The sequence below is a fragment of the Scomber japonicus genome, chromosome 11 (genome assembly GCF_027409825.1).
Source record: "Scomber japonicus isolate fScoJap1 chromosome 11, fScoJap1.pri, whole genome shotgun sequence".
Lineage (NCBI taxonomy): Eukaryota > Metazoa > Chordata > Actinopteri > Scombriformes > Scombridae > Scomber > Scomber japonicus.
The window spans coordinates 243,420-260,038 of record NC_070588.1 but is presented as its reverse complement, the minus strand read 5'-3'; the positions used below and the strand labels follow the sequence as shown (position 1 = coordinate 260,038).

The following is a 16,619-nucleotide window of genomic DNA, read 5'->3' as shown; positions in this document are numbered from 1 at the left end:
TATATTGTGTGAAAACATATTTAACACATTTTGAATTAAATTATGTCATTTCACTTAAATTATTTTTCTATTTTCTAGTCCCTGCCAAGATCAACCTGCCCAAGAACCTGAAGGACAAGGAAGCCATCCCTGCCCTGCGTGGAGAAGTAGTCAACATCAAGATTCCTTTCACTGGCAAACCAGATCCTGTCATCACATGGCAGAAGGGACAAGATCTTATTGACAGCAATGGCCACTATCAGGTCATTGTCACCAGATCATTCACGTCTTTGGTGTTCACCGGAGTGGAGAAGAAGGATGCTGGTTTCTATGTCGTCTGTGCCAAGAACAGATTCGGCATTGATCAACAGACAGTTGAACTGGATGTGGCTGATGTGCCTGATCCTCCACGTGGTATCAAAGCCAGCGATATCTCCAGAGACTCTGTCACACTTAACTGGGTGGCCCCAGCAAATGATGGCGGCAGCAAGGTGATCAGTTACATCATTGAGAAGTGCCCCACTACTGCTGAGAGGTGGCAGCGTGTTGCCCAGTCACGTGACACCCACTACACTGTTATCAATCTATTTGGAGGAACCAGCTATCAGTTCAGAGTCATCGCTGAGAATAAGTTTGGACAGAGTGCTCCATCTGAGACCAGCGGGCCTGTTATGACCAAGGAGGATAAATCCAGAGTTCTGCTCTATGACAGGGAGGTTGATGATAGTGACCATGTCCCCAAGGGCAAGGCTCAACACTCTGATGCAAAGAATATGCACAACAAATATGCAATTGCAGAAGAATTGGGCAGAGGGCAGTTTGGCATTGTTCACCGCTGTGTTTCCATTAGCTCTGAGAAGACCTACATGGCCAAATTCATCAAGGTGAGAGGTTCCGATCAAGCAATAGTCAAGAAGGAAATTGCGTCACTAAATGTGGCCAAACACACTAACTTCCTCCTCCTCCATGAATCATTTGAAAGCCCAGAGGAGCTAGTGATGATCTATGACTTCATCTCAGGTGTCGACATCTTTGAGCGTCTCAACGTAGCTGAGTTTGAACTTAATGAGCGCGAGATTGTTAATTACTTGAGGCAGATATGCTCAGCTATAGAGTTCTTGCATGAGCAGAGCTACGGACACTTTGATATCAGGCCTGAGAACATTGTGTACACATCTAGAACCAGCTCTACTGTAAAGATTATTGAGTTGGGCCAGGCCAGACACATGACTCCTGGAGACCAAATCAAGATTCAGTATACCACTGCAGAGTACGCTGCTCCTGAGATCCACCAGTGCGACATGGTTAGCACTGTCACTGACATGTGGCCTATTGGTGTCCTTGCATATGTGCTCATTAGTGGACTTAATCCATTCACTGCTGAAACCAACCAACAGATGATTGACAACATTTCCAATGCAGTCTACAGCTATGATGATGAATGCTTCAAGCAGGTCAGTGTTGAGGCATTAGACTTCACAGACCGCCTGATGACAAAGGAACGTAAGCACCGTATGACTGCTGCTGAGGCTCTGGCACATCCTTGGCTGACCAAATCCACAGAGGAGCTCAGCACCAGAGCAATAAATACTAGCAGGCATAAGAGATACTACCAGCACATGGTGAGGAAGGAGTGGAACACTGTCATCTCTGCAGCCCGTGTGGCCAGCGGCGGCTCCATCAGGTCCCAGCGTGGCGTATTTGTTGCCAAGGTGAAGATTGCTCCATTTGAACACGGTCCAATTGGTGGCCAGATTAACCATGCAGTAGTGAAGGAGGGAGACAGTGTCAAATTCATCTGCAACATTGAAAACTATGACAGCGCCACTGAAGTGACATGGTACTGTGGTGTCAGGCAGCTTGAAGCTGGTGACAAATATGAAATTGAATATGATGAAGGCCTGGCTGTAATCAGCATCAACAAGGTCACAAGGGCAGATGACGGCACGTACAGGTGTAAGATTGTGAATGAGTATGGTGAGGACAGTGCCTATGCAGAACTGTTCGTCAATGGTGTCAGATCTTATCGTGACTTCTTCACTGCTCGTGTGGTCAAGAAGATAAAGCGCAGAGTTGATGCAGCCAGAATGCTTCAGAAGCCACCAGAGTTCACCCTTCCTCTGGTCAACCGTACAGCCTACATGGGAGAGGATGTCCGTTTATCCGTCACCATCACTGTTCACCCTGAGCCTCGTGTTACCTGGCTCAAGTCTGGACAGAAGCTCATCCCTGGATACGATGAAAGAAAACACACCTTCATCAGTGACAAGGGCCTGTACCAGCTGATTATACACAGCCTGGACGATGATGATGACGCTGAGTACAGTGTTGTGGCCCGCAACAGGTATGGTGATGACAGCTGCAAGGCTCGTCTTACCGTTGTTCCCCGACCTAAACCAGCAGACCTCACCCTGAGGCCCATGTTCAAACGTCTGCTTGCAAATGTTGAATGCAGGGAGGGCCAGAACGCGCGATTTGAAATTAGAGTATCTGGTCATCCCGAACTCAAGTGGGAGAAAGATGGCACTCCTATAGCCTTTGGACCATCTATTGAGCTTGTCCATGAGGGTCTGGATTATTTCATTCTCCACATCAAAGAGACTCTCTGTGCAGACTCAGGCGTCTACAGAGTAACTGCTACCAATTCCGCTGGATCTGCCAGTTGCCAGGCCACACTCAGAGTAGAGCCCTACATTCAAATAAAGAGGGAGCATGAGCCCACTGAAAAGGAGAAACAAAGAATGGCCGGCAAGGAGAAACTGGACAAAAAGGTGAGGCTGTCTCAGATTTTGAGTGGCACTGTTGTCATGCCTCTACCACCCGCAGCAATAGCAGCTGTCAGAGAAGCAGCCACCATGTTCAAACCTGCTGTCACAACTAAGAAGGGTGAGAAGACTGAGGCAGAGATACAGAAAGAAAAGGAAGAGAGGAAGAAGCGGGCAGATGAGAAGAGGCTGCGTATGCCCTACATTGTCCCTGCTCCTCGTGTCATTAACCCAGTTGTTCTTGAGGAGGATGTGGAAATAAAACACTTCAAGCCCCTCTCTGACATGAAGTGGTATAAGAAACTGCGGGATCAGTATGAGTTCCCTGAACCCATGGAAAAAATTAAGCAGAAGAGGATGAAGCGTATTCGCCTCTCCAGGTGGGAACAGTTCTATGAGGTGCCTGTTAGGATCAAGGACCACTATAAACCTAGGTGGCGCATCTCATCCATGACTCAGGATGATTTGGAGACAGTGAGGCCTGCAAGGCAACGTACTCCTTCCCCTGAGTTGGAGGCCTACCATAGGATCAGGAGGAGATCTCTGGGTGACCTGTCAGATGAGGAGCTGCTGCTGCCTGTGAATGAGTATCTGTCTATGAAGAGAACTGAGGAGGAGAGGCTTCGTCTGGAGGAAGAGCTGGAGCTTGGTTACTCTGCATCTCCGCCTAGCCTCAGCCCTGTTCGCTTTGAGTTGTCTGCTCTGCGTCCTTCATCACCTGCAAGAGTCTACAGTGATGAAGAAGAGGGAGAAGAGATCCACAGATATGACTCCTATCGAATCCCTTCTAAATATGAGGCTGGACCAAGTTTCGTTGAGCTCCGCGAGCGTCATGACAAGACCACATACAAACCTCCAAGACAGAAGCAGAGAGTGTATGAAGAAAGAGAAGATCAGGAACTGCTGCGCCCACACACTACTACTCAGAGAATCTCCACTTACAAGGGTGCACTTAAACGCATGGAGTTTGAGGAGAAGACTCGAATCTCCAGAAAGGAAAAAACAGTCTCTGTTTCAACAGTCTCTGAGGGCATTGAATCTGAGCACCTGACCACAATTACTTCCAAATTTATTCCTAAACCAATCAAGAAACTCCCAATGCCAGAACCAGAGAGGAGGAGATCTCCTACCCCAGAAAAGACTGTCAAAGCAGAAGTGGCCCTCCCTAAAGTTGACTATATGTCCAGGTATGAGGAGAGGAAGCAGACTCTGAGATCAGAGAGGAAGTCAATGGAGAGGAAGGTGGAGGTAGTGACACAGGGTCACTTTAGCCTTGACCATGCCCCACGTATAACCATCAGGATGCGATCTCATCGCGTTCCATACGGCACCCACACAAGGTTCACCCTGAATGTCCAGTCCAAACCTGAGTCTGAGGTGAAGTGGTACCACAATGGAAAAGAGATTCATCAGAGTGGCAAATACCACATGAGCAACATCAGTGGAGTTCTGACTCTCCAGATCATCAACTGTCTGACTGAAGATGCTGGCACTTACCGTGTGGTCTGCAAGAACGCCAAAGGAGAGACTTCTGACTATGCCACATTGGATGTAGCAGGAGAAGAATATGCTGCCTTCTCTTCATTCCGCAAAGATGAGGAACCTCCATCCTCCCATCTCCCAGAAATGACCAGAACAGAGGTGTATCACGTCTCCTCCTCTAAGACAACAGTGAAGGAGACAGTGAGTGAAACAATGAAAGAAACCACGACTGTTGTTGAGACGCCAAGGGTGAAGCCTAGTGTCCCTGCCAAGATCCTGACCAAACCAGTGTCCTTGACTGTGGAGGAGGGAGATATTGCCAGATTTGAGTGTGATGTAGATGGTGAACCAGCACCTTCTATAACCTGGCTGCATGAAGGAACAGTACTTGGTTCCTCTGTACGTCATCACATTGTCTCTACCCTTTACAACTCCTCCTTTGAGATCTCTGCTGTTGAGATGTCCGATGAAGGTAGCTACACCCTGGTTGTGGAAAATGCTGGCAGCAAACAAGAAGCACATTTCACTCTGACCATCCGCAAGTCTGAGACCAAGGAGGAAGTAGTTGCCCCTGCCAGAGTCATCTCTCCAGAGGCCAAGTCCCCTGAACCGATCAAATCTCCTCAGAGAGTCAAGTCCCCTGAGCCGATCAAGTCACCTCAGAGAATCAAGTCTCCAGTCTCACCAAAATCCCCAACACCAAAGTCCCCCACTCCAAAATCCCCAACACCAAAGTCCCCCACTCCAAAATCCCCAACACCAAAGTCCCCCACTCATAAATCACCAACGCCATCTGAGAAGGAACGAGTCACTTCTCCAATCAGGTCACCAAAGAGAGTGATGTCACCAACTCTTGAAAAGAAGCCAACCTTCTCTGTCAGGCTGAGTGACGTCACTGCAACCTCTGACTCTATTGTCAAACTCTCAGTGAAGGTGACAGGAGAGCCCAAACCTGTAATCTCGTGGATGAAGGATGGAAAGGTATTCAAAAACTTAAAATATTTTAATTGTCAGTTTTTTACAGATGTAAAAAAAAAGAATGGAAGAATGTAATACCTGTTACCTGATGATATTTCTCTGATTGACAGGCTCTGTCTGAGGGTGGGAAATACGAAATCTTTGAAGAGTATGGCTCTGCACATCTTGAGATCTATGAATCAGAGGTCTCTGATACTGGGGTGTACAAGTGCACAGCTACCAACAGTGCTGGAGCAGTGTCAACGAGCTGCACAGTCACTGTGCGAGGTAAGATCATACCAACTTGTTGATACTATTCTCTTTCCTGAACCTGCAGCAACAAACACTTTCGAACAATCTCCTGCCTTAACATCTTAAATCTGTTTCTCTCTTAGCCTCCATAAGCTCCACAACAAAAGCTGATATCTCAGAGGAGGTCATGAAAAAGGAAATGGTACATGAGGAAGTCCTGTCCTCTGTGAAAGAGGTTACGTCCTCCCATAGCCAGATGTCCGTTACAGAGGGCCAGTCTCTGACTCTGAGGGCCAACATCCCCGGGGCCTCCAACATCAGATGGATCCTGAACGGGCTCGAATTGGCCAACTCAGAGCAATACAGATACGGAGTGTCTGGACATGATCAAACCTTGACCATCCGGTCGGTCAGCCAGCGTGAGCAGGGGATCCTCACATGTCAGGCTCAAACAGAGCACGGCCTGGTCAGGTGTCAGTTTGACACCACAATCACAGCCGGGCCCTCAGATGCACCTTACTTCCTGGTGCAGCCCAGGTCCCAGAATGTGAATGAAGGACAAAATGTGAAATTCACCTGCGAGATTGCAGGAGAGCCAACCCCTGAAGTGGAGTGGTTTAAAGACAACATGACCGTGAGTACTTTTGGAAGTGCTAAGACAATTGCTACACTCTCAGATCTTCAGACTACTTTGTAGACAAAACAATAGAAAACTATGCACATTAATTATTGTAACACTCTTTCTTTGCAGATATCAGTCACATCTGGCATGAAAATGAGCCGCTCTAAGAATCAGTACACTCTGGAGATATGTGAAGCCACGGTTGCAGACAGTGGGAAATACACAATAAAAGCAAAAAATCAGTCCGGACAGTGCTCTGCAACATCCTCCCTCAACGTCCTCAGTAAGTCACTGTTGCATTTCAATAAAACCTAAATTAAACTCACTGTGTCTCAGTGAGTTTAATTGGCTTGGATACTAAAAAATGAAACTTGGATTGCACTAACTTGCTCACAGGAAAGTTTCCTGTGAACAAACATTTGAGGTTTGGTTTTTTTTATTTTTCAAATATTTAAATGTAAATCCAAGGTACATCAGCACCCAGCTTCCATCGTACTCTGTGTAATGACTCTACATACACAGTTGCATACAGTATACTGTACTTGTGCACATTGTGATATGACCTGTGTGCTTATCATTTGCATCCTCGCAGCTCTTGTTGAAGAACCAACAAAAATGGTTATTGTGGAGCAAAGAGCTTCTACTGATGCTGCTGCCAGCATTCAGAGTTTCTCAGCCTCGTCAGCTTCCATGCAGGCCGGCAGTTACAGCAGCAGCTCCCGCTCTGCTGCTGCCGGGTATTCGTTTGAGAGCATGTCTGCAACTAGCATGTCTGCCATGATGTCAGAGTCAATGGTTTCCATGAGCTCCAGCAGCCAAATGATGGAAATGTCTTCTCACTCGCATGTCGAGGCTGCCTCCTCGTTGAGGGCCCTCACCGCAGGGGGTAAAAGAGGTGAGATGCATTTAAAAGTTGCCTGAATCTGTCTAACTGATCCTATTACACTTCACAGTGTAATAAGAGGTGGGCCTTGAATTATCTGAGCATCTTTGTAAGTAAAGATGAGTGATGCTTGTGTACAGTTTCTTTTGCACAAAGAAATAAGCCTCATGTTTTGTCAAGTTCAAATGGGTGTAAAGCCCCTTTTTGCTGCCTACAGTAAAATAGATGTTTTCCATTTTATGAGGTGCGACATTCAGGGCCTGCTCACTGTCCACTTTACATGTGTAAGTACATCCATATATATAATGATGCCAACTGGCTCTGCAAGCAGCTAGTTCACAAGGACAGGAGAGGAGGGCAGGAGAAAGAAATATACTGTATTCTACCCGGCGAAGACTAGCGAAGACTGTATCACGAGGCTAGCAAGCAGACAAGGTCTCCAACATGACATCTTTGTTTAGAATAATAAATATAGTTGCACTTTATAAAATGGGTAAAGATGTATTTTACTCTATAGCAGAATATGTAATGAACCTGGATTTCGACAGTTTGATGAAACTGTGGCTTATTTCTGCGACTCATTAATTTGTGTCAAATATGAAACGTCGTTACTGTTTGAAGTGACTGTCGTCACTGATCTCATCTTCTCCTCACGAACAGGCACTCCACCAAAGATCGAAGCTCTTCCAGAGGAAGTCAGTGCCGAGCCGGGGAAGTCACTGACGGTAGCAGGAATGTTCTCTGGAGACCCCGCCCCCTCGGTGCAGTGGGTCCGCTTAGGTCGGACCCTCCCGAACGGGGACGAGAGGTACCACGTGGAGAACGCCGATGACCTCTCCACCCTCGTGATCTCTGCGGTGAAGGAGGACGACGCCGGAGCGTACACCCTGCGACTGTCCAACGAGCTCGGATCCGACTCTGCAACCGTCAACATTCACATTCGGTCCATGTAAAAAAAAACAGATGTAAATCCCCGCTCCCCTCATCCAGAACCTTTTTGTTTAGTGAATTAGAAACGATGATCCTGATACAGATCTGGATTCCTGTATTGTAAATATGAACTATTTTTGTACCAATCTTGACATTAATTTATGCCAAACTAGACTCAAGTCTAAAGTTGTTATAAAATGTGCCATATTGGACAATTATGATTTAGGATTTTTGAACCACTTTTCTGTGACATGTACATAATGTATATAGCCGACTTTAACGGTTATGAGAAATGTATGCATTGTTATTTATGACAATAATATTAACAGAAACAAAAGAACAAATGTTTTAACAGGAGAAAGTTTCACTGGAACGAATACCCTGTCAGACTGAGAAACTAAACTATGTGCCTCAACACTAAGTTGAAGTCTTTAAGATTGCCTCAACAGGTAGAGAGGCTCCCTGTTGATGTTTGAACCAGAAACAAAGACAAGTGATTGCTTTGGACACGCGTCTGTGCGTGTCATACTACAGTTTCCTGTGAATTGTACCTTGAGTGTAAGACCCTGAGTGCTGTTTGCATAACCCTCATGTAAGCAGCATGAACCGGCCTTGTGCTCAGACTGACTGAGTCATACCACCGTGATGATGACCTGCTGAGAGAGCGAGCGGCCTGCTCTCTCAGCGTTTAGCTCATTTAATAAAGAGCGCTGTTTCTGGCACAGGACGGCTGGACTGGCTTTCTAAACCTTAACATCTCCTGGCCATGAAGAGAAAGCCAAAGCCAGCTCTGCTGTGCAGAAGCAGCGCCGTCTCTCGGAGGATATTAGCTAACGTGTTTTTGTGTTTGAGTGTTTCGTAGCTTTTAGTCATTCACTGTGTCGCTAGTCGGGGTCTTCTTCACCACAGCGTTTCCATCTGCTGTGAAAGGAAAGAGAAGTATTTAAGTTTTCCCTGCACTTTGATTTAATGATCTGTTGATGTAGAACTATATTCATCCTCCTTGAGTTTTATGCATTTCTGATTTAATAAAGCATGATTTCAGCACTACACCCATTCTCTCTCTTTCCTTGCTGTCATGAAAATCTTTAATTCTTCATTTATTTCTTATTTGTAAACTCAGCATTAAACCACAGTGACATGATTAATATACCTCAGCAGTACAATGCGTAGGTGTTTATTTAAGGCTGGAAGTGAAGAGTTAAAACATAATTATCTTGTAGTTAGTTTCAGTGGGAGGTTTGTCACATGTTATATGGTCTATTAAAACTATATATATATATATATATATATATATATATATATATATATATTAGGGGACCCTAACCCTCATCACCAACTAAGCTTCAGGAACATTTACTCTGGCGATATGTTGACTGATAAGAGCCTCAGGAAGATCCCACATGGTGCTATTCCTTAACTATAAACCAAAATAAAGATTTATGTGCAATGTTTTGACCTCACACGCTTTTACCGTAATGTGTATAATATACGGACACTGTAAATTAGCCCTTTACCGTAATGTGTGTAATATACAGGCACCGTGGGGGCGGGTCTGACCGCAGTACTTCCGGTCGCTGTTGTCAGGTGACCTGACCGTCACCGGGTAAGAGGTCGTGTTTCCCGGTTTGAAAGTTTTCGCAGTGAGTCTCCGGGACGCTCACCGGGACGCTCACCGGGACAGCTGGACGGGTTATTACCGGTAAAAAGGAAAAGCGCGACCGGAATCAGCCGGTAAGATGTTTATCCTGCTGCTAGCATGCTAACAGGCTAACAGGCTAACAGGCTGGACACACAGCCCATAATACTACTACTAGTAGTACTAGTACTACTACTAGTAGTACTAGTACTAGTAGTTTAGTAGTGGTAGTACTACTACTAGTACTAGTAGTACTAGTACTAGTAGTTTAGTAGTGGTAGTACTACTACTAATACCAACACTAGTACTAGTAGTAGTACTACCACTACTACTAGTACTAGTAGTAGTAATATTAATATTACTACTACTAGTAATATTAATATTACTAGTAGTAGTACTACCACTACTAAACTACTAGTACTAGTACTACTAGTACTAGTACTACTAGTACTAGTACTAGTAGTAGTAATATTTTTCATGTCGGCTGAATCTGCTGAAGTTTAATAAGAAGATTAATACTGAAGACAAGCTGATTACACACACACACACACACACACACACACACACACACACACATACATACACACAGTATTATAGTGATGTAGTATGCAGTATTACAGTAAAAGTACTGCAGTATTACAGTAAATGTACTGCAGTATTACAGTAAAAGTACTGCAGTATTATAGTGATGTAGTATGCAGTATTACAGTAAAAGTACTGCAGTATTATAGTGATGTAGTATGCAGTATTACAGTAAAAGTACTGCAGTATTATAGTGATGTAGTATGCAGTATTACAGTAAAAGTACTGCAGTACTATAGTGATGTAGTATGCAGTATTACAGTAAAAGTACTGCAGTATTACAGTAAAAGTACTGCAGTATTATAGTGATGTAGTATGCAGTATTACAGTAAAAGTACTGCAGTATTATAGTGATGTAGTATGCAGTACTACAGTAAAAGTACTGCAGTATTACAGTGATGTAGTATGCAGTATTACAGTAAAAGTACTGCAGTATTATAGTGATGTAGTATGCAGTATTACAGTAAAAGTACTGCAGTATTATAGTGATGTAGTATGCAGTATTACAGTAAAAGTACTGCAGTATTATAGTGATGTAGTACTGTGTTCCAGGCAGCATGGAGGAGCAGAGGGAGGTGTGCCGGCTGCAGGAACAGCTGGCCGAGAGTCGAGCTGAGAGAGACGAGCTGGAGTCCAGAAACAGAGTCCTGAGTGAGAGGGTGAGGAGGCGGTGCTGGCGGGGGGAGGGGGGGGGGGGGGGGGGGGGGGTCATGTGATCAGCAAGGTTAATCTCTCTCTCTCTCTCTCTCTCTCTCTCTCTCTCTCTCTCTCTCTCTCCCTAGCTGTGCCAGTCAGTGTCTCCCTCGCTCGCCCTCTCTCTGCGTGTGGAGGGGGAGCAGAGGGAGTGGAGGAGGAAGGTGAGGGAGGGAAGAGAGAGGGAGGCTCGCCAGGCGCTGCTCATCCACCGTCTGCAGAAGAAGGTGAGAAACACCATCTGCTAGAACCTGGACCACCTCGAGAACCTCTAGAACCTCTAGAACCTGTAGAACCTGTAGAACCTGGACCACCTCTAGAACCTCTACAACCTCTAGAACCTGTAGAATAAGTAAAAGTGTTAGCAGCAGCAGTGTTAGCAGCAGCAGTGTTAGCAGCAGCAGTGTTAGCAGCAGCAGCAGTGTTAGCAGCAGCAGCAGTGTTAGCAGCAGCAGTGTAAGCAGCAGCAGTGTTAGCAGCAGTGTTAGCAGCAGTGTTAGCAGCAGCAGTGTTAGCAGCAGCAGTGTTAGCAGCAGCAGTGTTAGCAGCAGCAGCAGTGTTAGCAGCAGCAGTGTTAGCAGCAGCAGCAGTGTTAGCAGCAGCAGTGTTAGCAGCAGCAGTGTTAGCAGCAGCAGTGTTAGCAGCAGTGTTAGCAGCAGTGTTAGCAGCAGCAGTGTTAGCAGCAGCAGTGTTAGCAGCAGTGTTAGCAGCAGCAGTGTTAGCAGCAGCAGTGTTAGCAGCAGCAGCAGCAGCAGTAGCAGTGTTAGCAGCAGCGCTAGCAGTAGCAGTGTTAGCAGCAGCAGTGTTAGCAGCAGCAGTGTTAGCAGCAGCAGTAGCAGTGTTAGCAGCAACAGTGTTAGCAGCAGCAGTGCTAGCAGCAGCAGTGTTAGCAGCAGCAGTGTTAGCAGTGTTAGCAGCAGCAGTGTTAGCAGCAGCAGTGCTAGCAGCAGCAGTGTTAGCAGCAGCAGTGTTAGCAGTGTTAGCAGCAGCAGTGCTAGCAGCAGCAGTGTTAGCAGCAGCAGTGTTAGCAGCAGCAGTGTTAGCAGCAGCAGTGCTAGCAGCAGCAGTGTTAGCAGCAGCAGTGTTAGCAGTGTTAGCAGCAGCAGTGTTAGCAGCAGCAGTGCTAGCAGCAGTGCTAGCAGCAGCAGTGTTAGCAGTGTTAGCAGTAGCAGTGCTAGCAGTAGCAGTGCTAACGGTGTTTCTGTCTGCAGGTGTTGGAGTACAGAGATCGATGTCAACATTTGGAGATTCATCTGCAGGATGAGAAATCACAGCTGTTAACCACTGAGGTACTACTACAGTACTACTACAGTACTACTACTACTACTACAGTACTACAGTACTACTACAGTACTACTACTACTACTACAGTACTACTACTACTACTACTACAGTACTACTACTACTACTACTACAGTACTACTACAGTACTACTACTACTACTACAGTACTACAGTACTACTACAGTACTACTACTACTACTACAGTACTACTACTACTACTACTACAGTACTACAGTACTGCTACAGTACTACTACAGTACTACTACTACTACTACAGTACTACAGTACTACTACTACTACTACTACTACAGTACTACTACAGTACTACTACTACTACTACTACAGTACTACAGTACTACTACTACTACTACTACTACTACTACTACTACTACTACAGTACTACAGTACTACTACAGTACTACTACTACAGTACTACAGTACTACAGTACTACTACTACTACTACTACTACTACAGTACTACTACTACTACTACAGTACTACTACTACTACTACAGTACTACAGTACTACTACAGTACTACTACAGTACTACTACTACAGTACTACAGTACTACAGTACTACTACTACTACTACTACTACTACAGTACTACTACTACAGTACTAACCCAGACCCTGACTCTAAGGGTCAAGGTTAGCCCTGACCCTGCAGCACACACCTCTAAACTCTGTGCAACATACAGCAGTAATAATTATTATATTTTATTATATTTTATGTATATAATATATATATTATATATTATATATATACATATATAATATATAATATATATATTATATATAAATATGTATTTTTATATATTATATATAAATAATGTACAGCAGTCATAGCTAATCAATAATGAGCTGTAGACTCAACTGTTCCCAGTGTGGGCGGAGCTTAACCGCTGTTCCCAGTGTGGGCGGAGCTTAACCGATGTTCCCAGTGTGGGCGGAGCTTAACTGATGTTCCCAGTGTGGGCGGAGCTTAACTGATGTTCCCAGTGTGGGCGGAGCTTAACTGTTGTTCACAGTGTGGGCGGAGCTTAACTGATGTTCCCAGTGTGGGCGGAGCTTAACTGCTGTTCCCAGTGTGGGCGGAGCTTAACTGCTGTTCCCAGTGTGGGCGGAGCTTAACTGATGTGTGTTTTCTAGCGGAGGATCAGAGATGAACACAGCGACTCTCTGGAGAGCGCCCTCATCAGGCTGGAGGAGGAACAGCAGAGGTGTGTGTATTAATGTGTGTGTGTGTGTGTGTGTGTGTGTATTGTGAGTGTGTGTGTGTGTGTGTGTGTATTAATGTGTGTGTGTGTATTAATGTGTGTGTGTATTAATGTGTGTGTGTGTGTGTGTGTGTGTGTGTATTAATGTGTGAGTGTGTGTGTATTAATGTGTGTGTGTGTGTGTGTGTGTATTAATGTGTGTGTGTGTGTGTGTGTGTGTGTATTGTGAGTGTGTGTGTGTGTGTGTGTATTAATGTGTGTGTGTGTGTGTGTGTGTGTATTAATGTGTGTGTGTGTGTGTATTGTGAGTGTGTGTGTGTGCGTGTGTGTGTATTAATGTGTGTGTGTTACAGGTCCGTTTGTCTCGCTGACACCAACTCTGCACTGCGGGAACAGCTCAGCCAATCAGAGCAGGCGAACCAGGCCCTGAGGGAAGATCTACTGAAGCTAACAGCTGATTGGACGAGAGCTGTGGAAGAGGCGGAGCAGAGAGAAGCTGATTGGACAAGAGAGAAAGAGGTGTGGTCTTTATGTAGTATTTATTTTCTGAAGTACTTTATGTAGTATTTATATATGTGTGTGTGTGTGTGTGTGTGTCTGTGTGTGTGTGTGTGTGTGTGTGTGTGTGTGTGTGTGTGTGTGTGTGTGTGTGTGTGTGTGTGTGTGTGTCTGTGTGTGTCTGTGTGTGTGTGTGTGTGTGTGTGTGTGTCTGTGTGTGTCTCCAGGGCCGGACAGGAAGTGTGTGTCAGCAGCAGGACCGTCTCCTCTCAGTCTGGAGTTGTGTGGTCGCTCTGAGACGTCACTGCCACACAGTGAAAACCGCCACGGACAGGTACGTCTGATCAGCTGATACCATGGGGGGGGGGGGGGGGGTCACGTTTGTGATCTTCATGGACAGAGTCTCAAGGTGCAGCCGGGGGGAGGAGAGAGTTCAGTTTGGGAACCTCAGAATCACCTCTCTGCTGTTTACGGTTGATGTTGTTCTGCTGGACTCTACAGGTGAAGTCCTCCAACCGGCTAAATGGTAAATGGACTGTACTTATAGATCGCCTTTCTAGTCTTTGCGACCACTCAGCGCTTTACATCACACACATTCATACACTGATGGCAGGAGCTACCACGCAGGGTGCCAACCTGCTCATCAGGGGAGTCTAACCATTCATTCACATTCACACACCGTTGGCACAGCAACGGGAGCAATTTGGGGTTAAGTGTCTTGCCCAAGGACACATCGACATGTGGACTGGAGGCTCTGGGACGGTTTGCGTCCCGACCCTCACCTCTGCTCACCAGCTTTGGGTAGTGACCCAAACTATGAGATGCTGGATCCAAGCAGAGAGAGTCTGGGCTCAGCCTTAGAGATCGGGTCAGGAGGAGGAGGGGAGGGGGGGGGGGGGGGGCGAGGAGTAGAGCCGCTGCTCCTTCACATGGAAAGGAGCCAGCTGAGGTGGTTTAGGATCCTGGGTTATTGAGGTTCAAAAGGTTAAAACTGATTTTCTCAAATAGGAAACGTAAAAGTTGACCAACCCGATGTATTGACCAGCATGATGTAACCTGTGACCTGTGACCTATGACCTCTCTCTGTCGTAGGGACCTGTGGCAGCTGAGGGCAGAGTTTTCTCGTCTCTCCTCATCTCTTCTGTCCAGCTGTGACGTGGTCTCCTCCTCCCTGAGGATCAGCACTCCTCCCATCAGACCCTCCCCCTCTGAGCTTCCTCCTTCCCTCTCTCCTCCTCTACCCTCTGACTCCTTGGCCTCTGTGCCTCCTCTCACCTCCTCCTCAACCCTGGGAAGCTTCTCCTTAGCAGAGCTGGGACACAAAGAGGAGCCAGAGATTTCAGAGTTGAAGGTTCTTCATGATACTGAAGTTTCACAGCTGAAAGAACGGTAAACCACTAACCCTGACCCCTGACCCTGACCCCTGACCCTAACCCTACCCCTAACCCTGACCCCTGACCCCTGACCCCTAACCCTAACCCTGTCTTAGTCTGTACTGCACCTGTTCATTGGATCGAGTACATAAAACCAGTTCAGACTTTATCTGAGACGTACGTCGTGGAAACAACCCGAGTTCATATCCGGTCCACTGGTAACACGGTAACCGGTCCACTGGTGTAACCAGTCCACTGGTGTAACCGGTCCACTGGTAACACGGTAACCGGTCCACTGGTGTAACCGCTCCACTGGTAACACGGTAAACGGGCCACTGGTAACACGGTAACACTCTGTTAGTGTAGCTGGTCCAAATGAAGGTAGAATGTCCTGGGTATACTGGTATAATGGTATACTGGTATACTGGTATACTGGTATAATGGTATACTGGTATAGTGGTATAGTGGTATAGTGGTATACTGGTATACTGGTATAGTGGTATACTGGTATAATGGTATACTGGTATAGTGGTATAGTGGTATAGTGGTATACTGGTATACTGGTATAGTGGTATACTGGTATACTGGTATACTGGTATAGTGGTATAGTGGTATAATGGTATACTGGTATACTGGTATAGTGGTATAGTGGTATACTGGTATAATGGTATAATGGTATAGTGGTATAGTGGTATAATGGTATAGTGGTATAATGGTATAATGGTATAGTGGTATAGTGGTATAATGGTATAATGGTATAGTGGTATACTGGTATAGTGGTATAGTGGTATACTGGTATAGTGGTATAATGGTATAGTGGTATACTGGTATAGTGGTATAGTGGTATAATGGTATAGTGGTATAGTGGTATAGTGGTATAATGGTATAGTGGTATAGTGGTATAGTGGTATACTGGTATAGTGGTATAATGGTATAGTGGTATACTGGTATAGTGGTATAATGGTATAGTGGTATACTGGTATAGTGGTATAATGGTATAGTGGTATAGTGGTATAGTGGTATAATGGTATAGTGGTATAATGGTATAGTGGTATACTGGTATAGTGGTATAATGGTATAGTGGTATAATGGTATAGTGGTATACTGGTATAGTGGTATAATGGTATAGTGGTATAGTGGTATAGTGGTATAATGGTATAGTGGTATAATGGTATAGTGGTATACTGGTATAGTGGTATAATGGTATAGTGGTATAATGGTATACTGGTATAGTGGTATAATGGTATAATGGTATAGTGGTATAGTGGTATAATGGTATAGTGGTATAGTGGTATAATGGTATACTGGTATAGTGGTATACTGGTATACTGGTATCATGGTATCATGGTATAATGGTATAGTGGTATAGTGGTATAGTGGTATAATGGTATAGTGGTATAATGGTATAGTGGTATACTGGTATAGTGGTATAATGGTATAGTGGTATAGTGGTATAGTGGTA

General features: G+C 45.4%; 2 protein-coding genes across 2 annotated transcripts in view; both read left to right on the top strand.

Annotated features, from left to right (window-relative positions):
- Nucleotides 1-7,894, top strand: part of LOC128368282 (titin-like) — a 170,523-nt gene extending 162,629 nt beyond the window's left edge. The window contains exons 242-247 of the mRNA XM_053329071.1: nucleotides 79-5,207; nucleotides 5,315-5,471; nucleotides 5,579-6,069; nucleotides 6,187-6,340; nucleotides 6,650-6,952; nucleotides 7,601-7,894. Coding sequence (XP_053185046.1) covers nucleotides 79-5,207; nucleotides 5,315-5,471; nucleotides 5,579-6,069; nucleotides 6,187-6,340; nucleotides 6,650-6,952; nucleotides 7,601-7,893 — 6,527 coding nt within the window. The 3' untranslated portion in view covers nucleotide 7,894. The remainder of the gene's footprint in view (nucleotides 1-78; nucleotides 5,208-5,314; nucleotides 5,472-5,578; nucleotides 6,070-6,186; nucleotides 6,341-6,649; nucleotides 6,953-7,600) is intronic.
- A 2,754-nt stretch (nucleotides 7,895-10,648) lies between these two features.
- si:dkey-230p4.1 (trichohyalin) overlaps nucleotides 10,649-16,619 on the top strand; it is a 26,435-nt gene continuing 20,464 nt past the window's right edge. Inside the window, exons 1-7 of the mRNA XM_053329070.1 lie at nucleotides 10,649-10,750; nucleotides 10,874-11,011; nucleotides 11,996-12,073; nucleotides 13,219-13,289; nucleotides 13,640-13,805; nucleotides 14,012-14,118; nucleotides 14,877-15,173. Of these exons, the coding sequence (XP_053185045.1) occupies nucleotides 10,649-10,750; nucleotides 10,874-11,011; nucleotides 11,996-12,073; nucleotides 13,219-13,289; nucleotides 13,640-13,805; nucleotides 14,012-14,118; nucleotides 14,877-15,173 (959 nt within the window). The remainder of the gene's footprint in view (nucleotides 10,751-10,873; nucleotides 11,012-11,995; nucleotides 12,074-13,218; nucleotides 13,290-13,639; nucleotides 13,806-14,011; nucleotides 14,119-14,876; nucleotides 15,174-16,619) is intronic.